General features: G+C 61.2%; 1 protein-coding gene across 1 annotated transcript in view; it reads right to left on the bottom strand.

Moving 5' to 3' along the window:
• Window positions 1-13,497, bottom strand: part of LOC140402864 (nuclear receptor ROR-alpha-like) — a 30,349-nt gene extending 16,852 nt beyond the window's left edge. Inside the window, exon 1 of the mRNA XM_072490489.1 lies at window positions 13,349-13,497. Within this exon, the coding sequence (XP_072346590.1) occupies window positions 13,349-13,373 (25 nt within the window). The 5' untranslated portion in view covers window positions 13,374-13,497. The remainder of the gene's footprint in view (window positions 1-13,348) is intronic.
• Between the last annotated feature and the right edge of the window lie 5,121 nt (window positions 13,498-18,618).

The following is an 18,618-nucleotide window of genomic DNA, read 5'->3' as shown; positions in this document are numbered from 1 at the left end:
TGCTGAGGGAGTGCCGCACTGTGGGAGGGTCAGTACTGAGGGAGAGCCGCACTGTGGGATGGTCCGTGCTGAGGGAGCTCCGCACTGTCGGAGGGTCAGTACTGAGGGAGCGCCGCACTGTCGGAGGGTCAATGCTGAGGGAGCGCCGCACTGTCGGAGGGTCAGTACTGAGGGAGCGTCGCACTGTCGGAGGGTCAGTACTGAGGGAGCGTCGCACTGTGGGTCAGTACTGAGGGATCGCCGCACTGTGGGAGGGTCAGTACTGAGGGAGTGCCGCACTGTGGGAGGGTCAGTACTGAGGGAGCGTCGCACTGTGGGAGGGTCAGTACTGAGGGATCGCCGCACTGTGGGAGGGTCAGTACTGACGGAGCGCCGCACTGTGGGAGGGACAGTACTGAGGGAACGTCGCACTGTGGGAGGGTCAGTACTGAGGGAGCGCAGCACTGTCGGAGAGTCAGTACTGAGGGAGCACCGCACTGTGGGAGGGTCAGTCCTGAGGGAGTGCCACACTGTGGGAGGGTCAGTACTGAGGGAGCGTCGCACTGTCGGAGGGTCAGTACTGAGGGAGCGCCGCACAGTGGTAGGGTCAGTACTGAGGGAGCGCCGCACTGTGAGAGGGTCAGTACTGAGGGAGTGCCGCACTGTGGGAGGGTCACTGCTGAGGGAGCGCCGCACTGTGGGAGGGTCAGTACTGAGGGAGTGCCGCACTGTTGGAGGGTTAGTACTGAGGGAGCACCGCACTGTCGGAGGGTCAGTACTGAGGGAGCATCGCACTGTCGGAGGGTCAGTACTGAGGGAGCGTCACTCTGTCGGAGGGTCAGTACTGAGGGAGCGTCGCACTGTGGGAGGGTCAGTGCTGAGGGAGCACCGCACTGTGGGAGGGTCAGTACTGAGGGAGAGCCGCACTGTCAGAGGGTCAGTACTGAGGGAGTGTCGCACTGTGGGAGGGTCAGCACTGAGGGAGCGCTGCACTGTGGGAGGGTCAGTGCTAAGGGAGCGCCGCACTGTGGGAGGTCAGTACTGAGGGAGCGCTGCACTGTGGGAGGGTCAGTACTGAGGGAGCGTCGCACTGTGGGAGGGTCAGTACTGAGGGAGTGCCGCACTGTCAGAGGGTCAGTACTGTGGTAGCGTCGCACTGTGGGAGGGTCAGTACTGAGGGAGTGCCGCACTGTGGGAGAGTCAGTACTGAGGGAGCGTCGCACTGTGGGTCAGTACTGAGGGAGTGCCGCACTGTGGGAGGGTCAGTACTGAGGGACCGCCGCACTGTGGGAGAGTCAGTACTGAGGGAGTGCCACACTGTCGGAGGGTCAGTACTGAGGGAGCGCCGCACTGTCGGAGGGTCAGTACTGAGGGAGAGCCGCACTGTCAGAGGATCAGTACTGAGGGAGTGCCGCACTGTGGGAGGGTCAGTACTGAGGGAGAGCCGCACTGTCAGAGGGTCAGTACTGAGGGAGTGCCGCACTGTGGGAGGGTCGGTACTGAGGGAGCGTCGCACTGTGGGAGGGTCAGTACTGAGGGAGCGCTGCACTGTGGTAGGGTCAGTACTGAGGGATCGCCGCACTGTGGTAGGGTCAGTACTGAGGGAGCGCCGCACTGTGGGAGGGTCAGTACTGCGGGAGCGTCGCACTGTGGGAGGGTCAGTACTGAGGGAGCGCCGCACTGTGGGAGGGCCAGTGCTGAGGGACCGCCGCACTGTGGGAGGGTCAGTACTGAGGGAGCGCCGCACTGTGGGAGGGTCAGTACTGAGGGAGCGCCGCACTGTGGGAGGGACAGTACTGAGGGAGCGTCGCACTGTGGGAGGGTCAGTACTGAGGGAGCACCGCACTGTGGGAGGGGCAGTACTGAGGGAGTGCCGCACTGTGGGAGGGGCAGTACTGAGGGAGTGCCGCACTGTGGGAGGGTCAGTACTGAGGGAGCGCCGCACTGTGGGAGGGTCAGTACCGAGGGCGAGCCGCATTGTGGGAGGATCAGTACCGAGGGAGTGCCGCACTGTCAGAGGGTCAGTACTGAGGGAGCGCCGCACTGTGGGATGGTCAGTACTGAGGGAGCGCCGCACTGTCAGAGGGTCAGTGCTGAGGGACGGCCGCACTGTCGGAGGGTCAGTACTGAGGGACCGCCGCACTTTCGGAGGGTCAGTACTGAGGGAGCACCGCACTGTGGGAGGGTCAGTACTAAGGGAGTGCCGCACTGTGGGAGGGTCAGTACTGAGGGAGCGCCGCACTGTGGGTCAGTACTGAGGGAGCGTCGCACTGTGGGAGGGTCAGTGCTGAGGGAGTGCCGCACTGTGGGAGGGTCAGTGCTGAGGGAGCGCCGCACTGTGGGAGGGTCAGTGCTGAGGGAGTGCCGCACTGTGGGAGGGTCAGTACTGAGGGAGAGCCGCACTGTGGGATGGTCCGTGCTGAGGGAGCTCCGCACTGTCGGAGGGTCAGTACTGAGGGAGCGCCGCACTGTCGGAGGGTCAGTGCTGAGGGAGCGCCGCACTGTCGGAGGGTCAGTACTGAGGGAGCGTCGCACTGTCGGAGGGTCAGTACTGAGGGAGCGTCGCACTGTGGGTCAGTACTGAGGGATCGCCGCACTGTGGGAGGGTCAGTACTGAGGGAGTGCCGCACTGTGGGAGGGTCAGTACTGAGGGAGCGTCGCACTGTGGGAGGGTCAGTACTGAGGGATCGCCGCACTGTGGGAGGGTCAGTACTGAGGGAGCGCCGCACTGTGGGAGGGACAGTACTGAGGGATCGCCGCACTGTGAGAGGGTCAGTACTGAGGGAGCGTCGCACTGTGGGAGGGTCAGTACTGAGGGAGCGCAGCACTGTCGGAGAGTCAGTACTGAGGGAGCACCGCACTGTGGGAGGGTCAGTCCTGAGGGAGTGCCACACTGTGGGAGGGTCAGTACTGAGGGAGCGTCGCACTGTCGGAGGGTCAGTACTGAGGGAGCGCCGCACAGTGGTAGGGTCAGTACTGAGGGAGCGCCGCACTGTGAGAGGGTCAGTACTGAGGGAGTGCCGCACTGTGGGAGGGTCACTGCTGAGGGAGCGCCGCACTGTGGGAGGGTCAGTACTGAGGGAGTGCCGCACTGTTGGAGGGTTAGTACTGAGGGAGCACCGCACTGTCGGAGGGTCAGTACTGAGGGAGCACCGCACTGTCGGAGGGTCAGTACTGAGGGAGCGTCACTCTGTCGGAGGGTCAGTACTGAGGGAGCGTCGCACTGTGGGAGGGTCAGTGCTGAGGGAGCACCGCACTGTGGGAGGGTCAGTACTGAGGGAGAGCCGCACTGTCAGAGGGTCAGTACTGAGGGAGTGTCGCACTGTGGGAGGGTCAGCACTGAGGGAGCGCTGCACTGTGGGAGGGTCAGTACTGAGGGAGCGCCGCACTGTGGGAGGTCAGTACTGAGGGAGCGCTGCACTGTGGGAGGGTCAGTACTGAGGGAGCGTCGCACTGTGGGAGGGTCAGTACTGAGGGAGCGCCGCACTGTGGGAGGGTCAGTACTGAGGGAGTGCCGTACTGTGGGAGGGTCAGTACTGAGGGAGTGCCGCACTGTCAGAGGGTCAGTACTGAGGGAGCGCCGCACTGTGGGAGGGTCAGTACTGAGGGAGTGCCGTACTGTGGGAGGTCAGTACTGAGGGAGCGCCGCACTGTGGGAGGGTCAGTGCTGAGGGACCGCCGCACTGTCGGAGGGTCAGTACTGTGGTAGCGTCGCACTGTGGGAGGGTCAGTACTGAGGGAGTGCCGCACTGTGGGAGAGTCAGTACTGAGGGAGCGTCGCACTGTGGGAGGGTCAGTACTGAGGGAGTGCCGCACTGTGGGAGGGTCAGTACTGAGGGACCGCCGCACTGTGGGAGAGTCAGTACTGAGGGAGTGCCACACTGTCGGAGGGTCAGTACTGAGGGAGCGCCGCACTGTCGGAGGGTCAGTACTGAGGGAGAGCCGCACTGTCAGAGGATCAGTACTGAGGGAGTGCCGCACTGTGGGAGGGTCAGTACTGAGGGAGAGCCGCACTGTCAGAGGGTCAGTACTGAGGGAGTGCCGCACTGTGGGAGGGTCGGTACTGAGGGAGCGTCGCACTGTGGGAGGGTCAGTACTGAGGGAGCGCTGCACTGTGGTAGGGTCAGTACTGAGGGATCGCCGCACTGTGGGAGGGTCAGTACTGACGGAGTGCCACACTGTCGGAGGGTCAGTGCTGAGGGGAGCGCCGCACTGTGGGAGGGTCAGTACTGCGGGAGCGTCGCACTGTGGGAGGGTCAGTACTGAGGGAGCGCCGCACTGTGGGAGGGCCAGTGCTGAGGGACCGCCGCACTGTGGGAGGGTCAGTACTGAGGGAGCGCCGCACTGTGGGAGGGTCAGTACTGAGGGAGCGCCGCACTGTGGGAGGGACAGTACTGAGGGAGCGTCGCACTGTGGGAGGGTCAGTACTGAGGGAGCACCGCACTGTGGGAGGGGCAGTACTGAGGGAGTGCCGCACTGTGGGAGGGGCAGTACTGAGGGAGTGCCGCACTGTGGGAGGGTCAGTACTGAGGGAGCGCCGCACTGTGGGAGGGTCAGTACCGAGGGAGTGCCGCACTGTCAGAGGGTCAGTACTGAGGGAGCACTGCACTGTCGGAGGGTCAGTACCGAGGGAGTGCTGCACTGTGGACGGGTCAGTGCTGAGGGAGCACCGCACTGTGGGAGGGTCAGTACCGAGGGAGTGCTGCACTGTCGGAGGGTCAGTACTAAGGGAGTGCCGCACTGTCGGAGGGTCAGTACTGTGGGAGCACCGCACTGTGGGAGGGTCAGTACTGAGGGAGCGTCGCACTGTGGGAGGGTCAGTACTGAGGGAGCGTCGCACTGTGGGAGGGTCAGTACTGAGGGAGCGCCGCACTGTGGGAGGGTCAGTACTGAGGGAGAGCCGCACTGTCAGAGGGTCAGTACTGAGGGAGTGCCGCACTGTGGTAGGGTCAGTACTGAGGGAGCACCGCACTGTGGGAGGGTCAGTACTGAGGGAGCGCCGCACTGTGGGAGGGTCAGTACTGAGGGAGCGTCGCACTGTGGGAGGGTCAGTACTGAGGGAGCGCCGCACTGTGGGAGGGTCAGTACTGAGGGAGAGCCGCACTGTCAGAGGGTCAGTACTGAGGGAGTGCCGCACTGTGGTAGGGTCAGTACTGAGGGAGCACCGCACTGTGGGAGGGTCAGTACTGAGGGAGTGCCACACTGTGGGAGGGTCAGTGCTGAGGGAGTTCTGCACTGTGGTAGGGTCAGTACTGAGGGATCGCCGCACTGTGGGAGGGTCAGTACTGACGGAGTGCCACACTGTCGGAGGGTCAGTACTGAGGGAGGGTCAGTACTGAGGGAGTGCCGCACTGTCAGAGGGTCAGTACTGAGGGAGCTCCGCACTGTCAGAGGGTCAGTACTGAGGGAGCGCAGCACTGTGGGAGGGTCAGTACTGAGGGAGCGCCGCCCTGTCGGAGGGTCAGTGCTGAGGGAGCGCCGCACTGTCGGACGGTCAGTGCTGAGGGAGCGCCGCACTGTCGGAGGGTCAGTACTGAGAGAGAGCCGCACTGTGGGAGGGTCAGTACTGAGGAAGCGCTGCACTGTCGGATGGTCAGTACTGAGGGTGCTCCGCGCTGTCGGAGGGTCAGTACTGAGTGAGCGCCGCACTGTCAGAGGGTCAGTACTGAGGGAGTGCCGCACTGTCAGAGGATCGGTACTGAGGGAGCGCAGCACTGTTGGACGGTCTGTACTGAGGGAGCTCCGCACTGTGGGAGGGTCAGTACTGAGGGAGCGCAGCACTGTCGGAGAGTCAGTACTGAGGGAGCACCGCACTGTGGGAGGGTCAGTCCTGAGGGAGTGCCACACTGTGGGAGGGTCAGTACTGAGGGAGCGTCGCACTGTCGGAGGGTCAGTACTGAGGGAGCGCCGCACTGTGGGAGGGTCTGTGCTGAGGGACCGCCGCACTGTGGGAGGGTCAGTACTGAGGGAGCGCCGCACTGTGGGAGGGTCAGTGCTGAGGGACCGCCGCACAGTCGGAGGGTCAGTACTGAGGGAGCGCCGCACTGTGGGAGGGTCAGTACTGAGGGACCGCCGCACTATCGGAGGGTCAGTACTAACGGAGTGCCGCACTGTGGGAGGGTCAGTGCTGAGGAAGCGCCGCACTGTCAGAGGGTCAGTACTGAGGGAGCGCAGCACTGTGGGAGGGTCAGTACTGAGGGAGCGCCGCCCTGTCGGAGGGTCAGTGCTGAGGGAGCGCCGCACTGTCGGACGGTCAGTACTGAGGGAGGGTCAGTACTGAGGGAGTGCCGCACTGTCAGAGGGTCAGTACTGAGGGAGCTCCGCACTGTCAGAGGGTCAGTACTGAGGGAGCGCAGCACTGTGGGAGGGTCAGTACTGAGGGAGCGCCGCCCTGTCGGAGGGTCAGTGCTGAGGGAGCGCCGCACTGTCGGACGGTCAGTGCTGAGGGAGCGCCGCACTGTCGGAGGGTCAGTACTGAGAGAGAGCCGCACTGTGGGAGGGTCAGTACTGAGGAAGCGCTGCACTGTCGGATGGTCAGTACTGAGGGTGCTCCGCGCTGTCGGAGGGTCAGTACTGAGTGAGCGCCGCACTGTCAGAGGGTCAGTACTGAGGGAGTGCCGCACTGTCAGAGGATCGGTACTGAGGGAGCGCAGCACTGTTGGACGGTCTGTACTGAGGGAGCTCCGCACTGTGGGAGGGTCAGTACTGAGGGAGCGCAGCACTGTCGGAGAGTCAGTACTGAGGGAGCACCGCACTGTGGGAGGGTCAGTCCTGAGGGAGTGCCACACTGTGGGAGGGTCAGTACTGAGGGAGCGTCGCACTGTCGGAGGGTCAGTACTGAGGGAGCGCCGCACTGTGGGAGGGTCTGTGCTGAGGGACCGCCGCACTGTGGGAGGGTCAGTACTGAGGGAGCGCCGCACTGTGGGAGGGTCAGTGCTGAGGGACCGCCGCACAGTCGGAGGGTCAGTACTGAGGGAGCGCCGCACTGTGGGAGGGTCAGTACTGAGGGACCGCCGCACTATCGGAGGGTCAGTACTAACGGAGTGCCGCACTGTGGGAGGGTCAGTGCTGAGGAAGCGCCGCACTGTGGGAGGGTCAGTACTGAGGGAGCGCCGCACTGTGGGAGGGTCAGTCCTAAGGGAGTGCCGCACTGTGGGAGGGTCAGTGCTGAGGGAGCGCCGCACTGTGGGAGGGTCAGTACTGAGGGAGCGCCGCACTGTAGGAGGGTCAGTGCTGAGGGAGTGCCGCACTGTGGGAGGGTCAGTGCTGAGGGAGCGCCGCACTGTAGGAGGGTCAGTGCTGAGGGAGTGACGCACTGTGCGAGGGTCAGTGCTGAGGGAGTGCCGCACTGTGGGAGGGTCAGTGCTGAGGGAGCGCCGCACTGTGGGAGGGTCAGTACTAAGGGAGCGCCGCACTGTGGGAGGGTCAGTACTGAGGGACCGCCGGACTGTGGGAGGGTCAGTACTGAGGGAGTGCCACACTGTCGGAGGGTCAGTACTGAGGGAGCGCCGCACTGTCGGAGGGTCAGTACTGAGGGAGAGCCGCGCTGTCGGAGGGTTAGTACTGAGGGAGCGCCACACCGTGGGATGGTCAGTACTGAGGGAGCGCCGCACTGTCGGAGGATCAGTACTGAGGGAGTGCCGCACTGTCGGAGGGTCAGTACTGAGGGAGTGCCGCACTGTCGGAGGGTCAGTACTGAGGGAGTGCCGCACTGTCGGAGGGTCAGTACTGATGGAGCGCTGCACTGTCGGAGGGTCAGTACTGAGGGAGTGCCGCACTGTCGTAGGGTCAGTACTGAGGGAGCACCGCACTGTCGGAGGGTCAGAACTGAGGGAGCACCGCACTGTCGTAGGGTCAGTACTGAGGGAGCGCCGCACTGTCGGAGGGTCAGTACTGAGGGAGTGCCGCACTGTCGGAGGGTCAGTACTGAGGGAGTGCCGCACTGTCGTAGGGTCAGTACTGAGGGAGCACCGCACTGTCGGAGGGTCAGAACTGAGCGAGCACCGCACTGTCGGAGGGTCAGTACTGAGGGAGCGGCGCACTGTCGGAGGGTCAGTACTGAGGGAGCGTCGCACTGTCGGAGGGTCAGTACTGAGGGAGTGCCGCACTGTCGGAGGGTCAGTACTGAGGGAGCACCGCACTGTGGGAGGGTCAGTACTGAGGGAGTGCCGCACTGTCGGAGGGTCAGTACTGAGGGAGCGTCGCACTGTCGGAGGGTCAGTACTGAGGGAGCGCTGCACTGTGGAAGGGTCAGTACTGAGGGAGCGCCGCACTGTGGGAGGGTCAGTACTGAGGGAGCACCGCACTGTGGGAGGGTCAGTACTGAGGGGGCGCCGCACTGTGGGAGGGTCAGTACTGAGGGAGCGGCGCACTGTGGGTCAGTACTGAGGGAGCACCGCACTGTGGGAGGGTCAGTACTGAGGGAGCGCCGCACTGTGGGAGGGTCAGTGCTGAGGGTGAGAGTGAGAAAGAGACAGAGAGTGAGTGAGGGAGGGAGCGAGAGAGGGAGACAGAGAAATGGGTGTGAAAATGTACAGGATCGTCACAGGTGTCTCGGAGCAGGAGGTAGATTGAAGGGGCTTTTTGAGATGAATATACTGATATAGATTTGCATATAATTAAATCAGCAACTTGTGTTGGATTGGCAAGAAAAGTGATGGCGAGAGCTTCCCTGAGATCTGCAGGGGCTGTCTCTCACTGGGGTACGGGTCCCACACACACTGACTCTCACTGGGGTACGGGTCCCACACACACTGACTCTCACTGGGGTACGGGTCCCACACACACAGACTCTCACTGGGGTACGGGTCCCACACACACACTGACTCTCACTGGGGTACGGGTCCCACACACACTGACTCTCACTGGGGTACGGGCCCCACACACACTGACTCTCACTGGGGTACGGGTCCCACACACACTGACTCTCACTGGGGTACGGGTCTCACACACACTGACTCTCACTGGGGTACGGGTCCCACACACACTGACTCTCACTGGGGTACGGGTCCCACACACACACTGACTCTCACTGGGGTACGGGCCCCACACACACTGACTCTCACTGGGGTACGGGTCCCACACACACCGACTCTCACTGGGGTACGGGTCCCACACACACTGACTCTCACTGGGGTATGGGTCCCACACACACTGACTCTCACTGGGGTACGGGTCCCACACACACTGACTCTCACTGGGGTACGGGTCCCACACACACTGACTCTCACTGGGGTACGGGACCCACACACACACTGACTCTCACTGGGGTACGGGTCCCACACACACTGACTCTCACTGGGGTACGGGTTCCACACACACTGACTCTCACTGGGGTACGGGTCCCACACACACTGACTCTCACTGGGGTACGGGTCCCACACACACTGACTCTCATTGGGGTACGGGTCCCACACACACTGACTCTCACTGGGGTACGGGTCCCACACACACCGACTCTCACTGGGGTACGGGTCCCACACACACTGACTCTCACTGGGGTACGGGCCCCACACACACTGACTGTCACTGGGGTACGGGACCCACACACACCGACTCTCACTGGGGTACGGGTCTCACACACACTGACTCTCACTGGGGTACGGGTCCCACACACACTGACTCTCACTGGGGTACGGGTCCCACACACACAGACTCTCACTGGGGTACGGGTCCCACACACACTGACTCTCACTGGGGTATGGGTCCCACACACACTGACTCTCACTGGGGTACGGGTCCCACACACACTGACTCTCACTGGGGTACGGGTCCCACACACACTGACTCTCACTGGGGTACGGGTCCCACACACACTGACTCTCACTGGGGTATGGGTCCCACACACACTGACTCTCACTGGGGTACGGGTCCCACACTGACTCTCACTGGGGTACGGGTCCCACACACACTGACTCTCATTGGGGTACGGGTCCCACACACACTGACTCTCACTGGGGTACGGGTCCCACACACACCGACTCTCACTGGGGTACGGGTCCCACACACACTGACTCTCACTGGGGTACGGGCCCCACACACACTGACTGTCACTGGGGTACGGGACCCACACACACCGACTCTCACTGGGGTACGGGTCTCACACACACTGACTCTCACTGGGGTACGGGTCCCACACACACTGACTCTCACTGGGGTACGGGTCCCACACACACAGACTCTCACTGGGGTACGGGTCCCACACACACTGACTCTCACTGGGGTATGGGTCCCACACACACTGACTCTCACTGGGGTACGGGTCCCACACACACTGACTCTCACTGGGGTACGGGTCCCACACACACTGACTCTCACTGGGGTACGGGTCCCACACACACTGACTCTCACTGGGGTATGGGTCCCACACACACTGACTCTCACTGGGGTACGGGTCCCACACTGACTCTCACTGGGGTACGGGTCCCACACACACTGACTCTCACTGGGGTACGGGTCCCACACACACTGACTCTCACTGGGGTACGGGTCCCACACACACCGACTCTCACTGGGGTACGGGTCCCACACACACTGACTCTCACTGGGGTACGGGTCCCACACACACTGACTCTCACTGGGGTACGGGTCCCACACACACTGACTCTCACTGGGGTATGGGTCCCACACACACGGACTCTCACTGGGGTACGGGTCCCACACACACTGACTCTCACTGGGGTACGGGTTCCACACACACACTGACTCTCACTGGGGTACGGGTCCCACACACACTGACTCTCACTGGGGTATGGGTCCCACACACACTGACTCTCACTGGGGTACGGGTCCCACACACACTGACTCTCACTGGGGTATGGGTCCCACACACACCGACTCTCACTGGGGTACGGGTCCCACACACACTGACTCTCACTGGGGTATGGGTCACACACACACTGACTCTCACTGGGGTACGGGTCCCACACACACTGACTCTCACTGGGGTACGGGTCCCACACACACTGACTCTCACTGGGGTACGGGTCCCACACACTGACTCTCACTGGGGTACGGGTCCCACACACACTGACTCTCACTGGGGTATGGGTCCCACACACACTGACTCTCACTGGGGTACGGGTCCCACACACACTGACTCTCACTGGGGTACGGGTCCCACACACACTGACTCTCACTGGGGTATGGGTCCCACACACACTGACTCTCACTGGGGTACGGGTCCCACACACACTGACTCTCACTGGGGTACGGGTCCCACACACACTGACTCTCACTGGGGTACGGGTCCCACACACACTGACTCTCACTGGGGTAAGGGACCCACACACACTGACTCTTACTGGGATACGGGTCCCACACACACTGACTCTCACTGGGGTACGGGTCCCACACACACTGACTCTCACTGGGGTACGGGTCCCACACACACTGACTCTCACTGGGGTAAGGGACCCACACACACTGACTCTCACTGGGATACGGGTCCCACACACACTGACTCTCACTGGGGTACGGGTCCCACACACACCGACTCTCACTGGGGTACGGGCCCCACACACACTGACTCTCACTGGGGTACGGGTCCCACACACACTGACTCTCACTGGGATACGGGTCCCACACACACTGACTCTCACTGGGGTACGGGTCCCACACACACTGACTCTCACTGGGGTACGGGTCCCACACACACTGACTGTCACTGGGGTACGGGTCCCACACACACTGACTCTCACTGGGGTACGGGTCCCACACACACTGACTCTCACTGGGGTACGGGTCCCACACACACTGACTCTCACCGGGGTATGGGTCCCACACACACTGACTCTCACTGGGGTATGGGTCCCACACACACTGACTCTCACTGGGGTACGGGTCCCACACACACTGACTGTCACTGGGGTACGGGTCCCACACACACAGACTCTCACTGGGGTAAGGGTCCCACACACACTGACTCTCACCGGGGTATGGGTCCCACACACACTGACTCTCACTGGGGTACGGGTCCCACACACACAGACTCTCACTGGGGTACGGGTCCCACACACACTGACTCTCACTGGGGTACGGGTCCCACACACACTGACTGTCACTGGGGTACGGGTCCCACACACACTGACTCTCACTGGGGTACGGGTCCCACACACTGACTCTCACTGGGGTACGGGTTCCACACACACAGACTCTCACTGGGGTACGGGTCCCACACACACTGACTCTCACTGGGGTACGGGTCCCACACACACTGACTCTCACTGGGGTACGGGTCCCACACACACAGACTCTCACTGGGGTACGGGTCCCACACTGACTATCGTATACTCAAGGTAGAAGTAGAGGGAATGAGACAGAGGCAGAAGGAGAGAGAGGCAGGAGAGGCAGATGAAAGGAGAGAGAGAGAGAGAATGAGAGAGAGATATATAACAGGGGAGAGAGACTGAGAGTTAAGAAAAGAGACATAAGAGGGAAGGGAAGAGAGAGATTGATAGAGAGGAGAGAGAGAGCAAAAGAGAGGGAGAGAAGGAGAGACAGGCAGACAGTAAGCGGGAGAAAGAAAGATAGATCGTAGGGACGAGGGTGGGAGACAGTCAGAAGGAGAGGGAGACAGATAGGAGAGAGGGAACGAGAGGGATGGAGAGAACGAGAGAATGATAGAAGAATGGAGTGAGGCAGAGAGGGCAGGAGTGAGAGAGAGTCAGAGAAAGAGAGAGGGAGCGAGACAGAGTGGGAGAGATGGAGAGGGGGAAGGGACAGATAGACAGAAGGAAGAGGAGAAAGTGACATGAAGGCAGTGAGAAGGTGGAGAGTGGGAGTCAGAAAGTAGGAGGGAGAGAGGGAACGCAAGAAGAAAGGTAGATGGAGGGAGAGAAGGGGAGAGACAGACCGAGAGAGAGAGAGAAGGGGAGAGAGAGAGAGAAAGAGAGGGAGAGAGAGAGAAGGGGAGAGAGAGAGAGAGAAGGGGAGAGACAGAGGCAGAGAGACAGAGAAGGGGAGAGACAGAGAGAGAAGGGGAGAGACAGAGGGAAAGAGAGAGAGAAGGGGAGAGGAGAGAGACAGAGAGAGAGAAGGGGAGAGACAGAGAGAGAAGGGGAGAGACAGAGGGAGAGAGAGAGAGAGAAGGGGGGAGTGAGAGAGACAGAGAGAGAAGGGGAGAGACAGAGAGAGAAGGGGAGAGGAGAGAGACAGGGGGAGAGACAGGGAGAGAGAGAGAGAGAATGGGAGAGACAGAAGGAGAGAGAGAGAAGGGGATATAGAGAGAGAGAGAGAGGGAGAGAGAGAGGGAGAGAGAAGGGGAGAGACAGAGAGAGAGACAGAGAGAGAAGGGGAGAGAGAGAGAGGAGAAATGAAAATGAAAAATGAAAACCGCTTATTGTCACAAGTAGGCTTCAAATGAAGTTACTGTGAAAAGCCCCTAGTTGCCACATTCCGGCGCCTGTTCGGGGAGGCTGGTACGGGAATTGAACCGTGCTGCTGGCCTGCCTCGGTCTGCTTTCAAAGCCAGCGATTTAGCCCTGTGCTAAACAGAGAGAGAGAGAAACAGAGACAGAGAGAGAGAGACAGAGAGAGACACAGAGAGAGACAGAGAGACAGAGAGAGAGACAGAGAGAGACAGAGAGAGACAGAGAGAGAGACAGAGAAACAGAGAGAGAGAGACAGAGAGAGAGACAGAGAGAGACAGAGAGAGAGACAGAGAGAGAGAGAGAGACAGAGCGAGAGACAGAGATCAGAGAGAGAGAGAGAAGGGGAGAGAGACAGAGAGAGAGAAGGGGAGAGAGAGAGAAGGGGAGAGAGAGAGAAGGGGAGAGAGCGATAGAGAGAGAGAGACAGAGAGAGAAGGGGAGGGAGAGAGAAGGGGAGGGAGAGAGAAGGGGAGGGAGAGAGAAGGGGAGAGAGAGAGAAGGGGAGAGAGAGAGAAGGGGAGGGAGAGAGAAGGGGAGGGAGAGAGAAGGGGAGAGAGAGAGAGAGAGTCAGAGAGAGAGAAGGGGAGAGAGCGATAGAGAGAGAGAGACAGAGAGAGAAGGAGAGGGAGAGAGAAGAGGAGAGAGAGAGAAGGGGAGAGAGAGAGAAGGGGAGGGAGAGAGAAGGGGAGAGAGAAAGTGAGAGAAGGGGAGAGAGCGATAGAGAGAGAGAGACAGAGAGAGAAGGGGAGGGAGAGAGAAGGGGAGGGAGAGAGAAGGGGAGGGAGAGAGAAGGGGAGAGAGAAGGGGAGGGAGAGAGAAGGGGAGAGAGAGAGAAGGGGAGAGAGAGAGAAGGGGAGGGAGAGAGAAGGGGAGGGAGAGAGAAGGGGAGGGAGAGAGAAGGGGAGGGAGAGAGAAGGGGAGGGAGAGAGAAGGGGAGGGAGAGAGAAGGAGAGGAGAGAGAGAGAGAGAAGGGGAGAGAGAGAGAAGGGGAGAGAGAGAGAAGGGGGGAGAGAGAGAAGGGGGGGAGAGAGAGAAGGGGGAGAGAGAGAGAGGAGAGAGAGAGAGAGAGAAAGAAGGGGAGAGGGAGAGAGAAGGAAGGAGAGAGAGAAGTAGAGAGGGAGAGAGAGAAGGGGAGAGGGAGAAGAGGAGAGAGGGAAGGGGAGAGAGGGAAGGGGAGAGTGGGAGGAGAGGGGGAGAGGGGGAAGGGGAGAGTGGGAGGAGAGAGAGAGAAGGGGAAGGAGAGAGGGAGAGAGAGGGGGAGAGAGAGAGAGAAGGGGAGAAGGAGGAGAGAGAGAAGGGGGAGGAGAGAGGGAAGGGGAGAGAGAGAAAGGAGAGAGGGAAGGAGAGAAAGTGGGAGGAGAGAGGGAAGGGGAGAAGGAGAGAGGGAAGGGGAGAGAGTGGGAGGAGAGAGAGTGGGAGGAGAGAGGGAAGGGGAGAGAGAGTGGGAGGAGAGAGGGAAGGGGAGAGGGAGAAAGAAGGAGAGAGGGAAGGGGAGAGAGAGTGGGAGGAGAGAGGGAAGGGGAGAGGGAGAAAGAAGGAGAGAGGGAAGGGGAGAGAGGGAAGGGGAGAGAGGGAAGGGGAGAGAGAGTGGGAGGAGAGAGGAAGGGGAGAGGGAGAAAGGAGAGAGGGCAGGGGAGAGAGGGAAGGGGAGAGAGGGAAGGGGAGAGAGGGAAGGGGAGAGAGGGAAGGGGAGAGAGGGAAGGGGAGAGAGAGTGGGAGGAGAGAGGGAGAAAGAAGGAGAGAGGGAGGAGAGAGAGAAGGGGAGAGGGAGGAGAGAGAGAAGGGGAGAGGGAGGAGAGAGAGAAGGGGAGAGGGAGGAGAGAGGGAAGGGGAGAGTGAGAAAGAAGGAGAGAGGGAAGGGGAGAGAGAGAAAGAAGGAGAGAGAGGGAAGGGGAGAGAGAGTGGGAGGAGAGAGGGAAGGGGAGAGGGAGAGAGGGAAGGGGAGAGGGAGAGAGGGAAGGGGAGAGGGAGAGAGGGAAGGGGAGAGGGAGAGAGGGAAGGGGAGAGGGAGAGAGGGAAGGGGAGAGGTAGAAAGAAGGAGAGAGGGAAGGGGAGAGAGAGAAAGAAGGAGAGAGCGGGAAGGGGAGAGGGAGAAAGAAGGGGAGAGGGAAGGGGAGAGAGAGGGAAGGAGAGAGGGAAGGGGAGAGGGAGAAAGAAGGAGAGAGGGAAGGGGAGAGAGAGGGAAGGAGAGAGGGAAGGGGAGAGGGAGAAAGGAGAGAGGGAAGGGGAGAGAGTGGGAGGAGAGGGGGAAGGGGAGAGGGAGAAAGGAGAGAGGGAAGGGGAGAGGGAGAAAGAAGGAGAGAGGGAAGGGGAGAGAGTGGGAGGAGAGAGGGAAGGGGAGAGGGAAGGAGAGAGGGAAGGGGAGAGGGAAGGGGAGAGGGAAGGGGAGAGAGAGAAAGAAGGAGAGAGGGAAGGGGAGAGAGAGGGAAGGGGAGAGAGAGGGAAGGAGAGAGGGAAGGAGAGAGGGAAGGGGAGAGGGAAGGGGAGAGGGAAGGGGAGAGGGAAGGGGAGAGAGAGAAAGAAGGAGAGAGGGAAGGGGAGAGAGAGGGAAGGAGAGAGGGAAGGAGAGAGGGAAGGGGAGAGGGAAGGGGAGTGAGAGGGAAGGAGAGAGGGAAGGGGAGAGAGAGGGAAGGAGAGAGGGAAGGGGAGAGGGAGAAAGAAGGAGAGAGGGAAGGGGAGAGAGAGGGAAGGAGAGAGGGAAGGGGAGAGGGAGAAAGAAGGAGAGAGGGAAGGGGAGAGAGAGGGAAGGAGAGAGGGAAGGGGAGAGAGAGGGAAGGAGAGAGGGAAGGGGAGAGGGAGAAAGAAGGAGAGAGGGAAGGGGAGAGAGAGGGAAGGAGAGAGGGAAGGGGAGAGGGAGAAAGAAGGAGAGAGGGAAAGAGAGAGAGAGGGAAGGAGAGAGGGAAGGGAGAGAGAGGGAAGGAGAGAGAGGAAGGAGAGAGAGGGAAGGAGAGAGGGAAGGGGAGAGAGAGGAAGGAGAGAGAGAGGGAAGGAGAGAGGGAAGGGGAGAGGGAGAAAGAAGGAGAGAGGGAAGGGGAGAGAGAGGGAAGGAGAGAGGGAAGGGGAGAGGGAGAAAGGAGAGAGGGAAGGGGAGAGGGAGAAAGAAGGAGTGAGGGAGGGGAGAAGGGAGTGAGGGAAGGGAGAGAGAGGGAAGAGAGAGGGAAGAGGAAGGAGAGAGGGAAGGGGAGAGAGAGGGAAGGAGAGAGGGAAGGAGAGAGGGAAGGGGAGAGGGAAGGGGAGAGAGAGAGGAAGGGGAGAGGGAAGGAGAGAGGGAAGGAGAGAGGGAAGGGGAGAGGGAAGGAGAGAGGGAAGGGGAGAGGAAGGGGAGAGGGAAGGGGACGAGAGAGGGAAGGGGGAGGGAGAAGCGAGAGGGCAGGGGAGAGAGAGGGAAGGAGAGGAAGGGAGGGAAGGAAGGAGAGAGAGGGAAGGAGAGAGGGAAGGAAGGGGAGAGGGAAGGAGAGAGGGAAGGAGAGAGGGAAGGGAGGAGAGAGAGGGAAGGGGAGAGAGAGGGAAGGGGAGAGAGAGGGAAGGAGAGAGGGAAGGGGAGAGAGAGGGAAGGGGAGAGAGAGGGAAGGAGAGAGAGAGGGAAGGAGAGAGGGAAGGAAGGGGAGAGGGAAGGGGAGAGGGAAGGAGAGAGGGAAGGGGAGAGAGAGGGAAGGGGAGAGAGAGGGAAGGGGAGAGAGAGGGAAGGAAGGGGAGAGGGAAGGAGAGAGGGAAGGAGAGAGGGAGGGAAGGGGAGAGGGAGGGAAGGAGAGAGAGAGGGAAGGAGAGAGAGAGGGAAGGAGAGAGGGAAGGGGAAGGTGCTGAGGTTTCCAGGAGCTGCTGACTCTCGCTTCAATCCCCTGGTTTTCTGGTTAACACGTCTGGCCCAGGAGGATGCCGCAGACACGTCACATCTGGCTGCGTCACCCACATAAACCAGAGTGCTGATTGGCCCCGGCCCAGCGCGAACCAGAGTGCTGATTGGCCCAGGCCCAGCGTGAACCAGAGTGCTGATTGGCCCAGGCCCAGCGCGAACCAGAGTGCTGATTGGCCCAGGCCCAGCGCGAACCAGAGTGCTGATTGGCCCAGGCCCAGCGTGAACCAAGGTGCTGATTGGCCCAGGCCCAGCGTTAACCAAGGTGCTGATTGGCCCAGGCCCCACCGTTAACCAAGGTGCTGATTGGCCCAGCGTTAACCAAGGTGCTGATTGGCCCAGGCCCCAGCGTTAACCAAGGTGCTGATTGGCCCAGGCCCCAGCGTTAACCAGAGTGCTGATTGGCCCAGGCCCAGCGTGAACCAAGGTGCTGATTGGCCCAGGCCCCAGCGTTAACCAGAGTGCTGATTGGCCCAGGCCCAGCGTGAACCAAGGTGCTGATTGGCCCAGGCCCCAGCGTGAACCAAGGTGCTGATTGGCCCAGGCCCAGCGTTAACCAGAGTGCTGATTGGCCCAGGCCCAGCGTGAACCAGAGTGCTGATTGGCCCAGGCCCAGCGTGAACCAGAGTGCTGATTGGCCCAGGCCCCAGCGTAAACCAAGGTGCTGATTGGCCCAGGCCCCAGCGTGAACCAGAGTGCTGATTGGCCCAGGCCCCAGCGTAAACCAAGGTGCTGATTGGCCCAGGCCCCAGCGTGAACCAAGGTGCTGATTGGCCCAGGCCCCAGCGTGAACCAAGGTGCTGATTGGCCCAGGCCCCAGCGTGAACCAAGGTGCTGATTGGCCCCAGGCCCCAGCGTAAACCAAGGTGCTGATTGGCCCAGGCCCCAGCGTGAACCAAGGTGCTGATTGGCCCAGGCCCAGCGTGAACCAGAGTGCTGATTGGCCCAGGCCCCAGCGTAAACCAAGGTGCTGATTGGCCCAGGCCCCCAGCGTGAACCAAGGTGCTGATTGGCCCAGGCCCCAGCGTTACCCAGAGTGCTGATTGGCCCAGGCCCCAGCGTTATCCAGAGTGCTGATTGGCCCAGGCACCAGGGTGAACCAAGGTGGCTGATTGGCCCAGGCCCAGCGTTACCCAGAGTGCTGATTGGCCCAGGCCCAGCGTTAACCGAGGTGCTGATTGGCCCAGGCCACAGGGTGAACCAAGGTGCTGATTGGCCCCAGCGTAAACCAAGGTGCTGATTGGCCCAGACCCAGCGTTAACCAAGGTGCTGATTGGCCCAGACTCCAGCGGTAACCAAGGTGCTGATTGGCCCAGGCCCAGCGTGAACCAAGGTGCTGATTGGCCCCAGCGTTAACCAAGGTGCTGATTGGCCCAGGCCCCAGCGTTAACCAGAGTGCTGATTGGCCCCGGCCCC

This window comes from Scyliorhinus torazame, chromosome 26 (genome assembly GCF_047496885.1).
Source record: "Scyliorhinus torazame isolate Kashiwa2021f chromosome 26, sScyTor2.1, whole genome shotgun sequence".
Taxonomy (NCBI): Eukaryota; Metazoa; Chordata; class Chondrichthyes; order Carcharhiniformes; family Scyliorhinidae; genus Scyliorhinus; species Scyliorhinus torazame.
The sequence above is the reverse complement of the archived record's forward strand: the minus strand, read 5'-3'. Positions and strand labels throughout refer to the sequence as shown.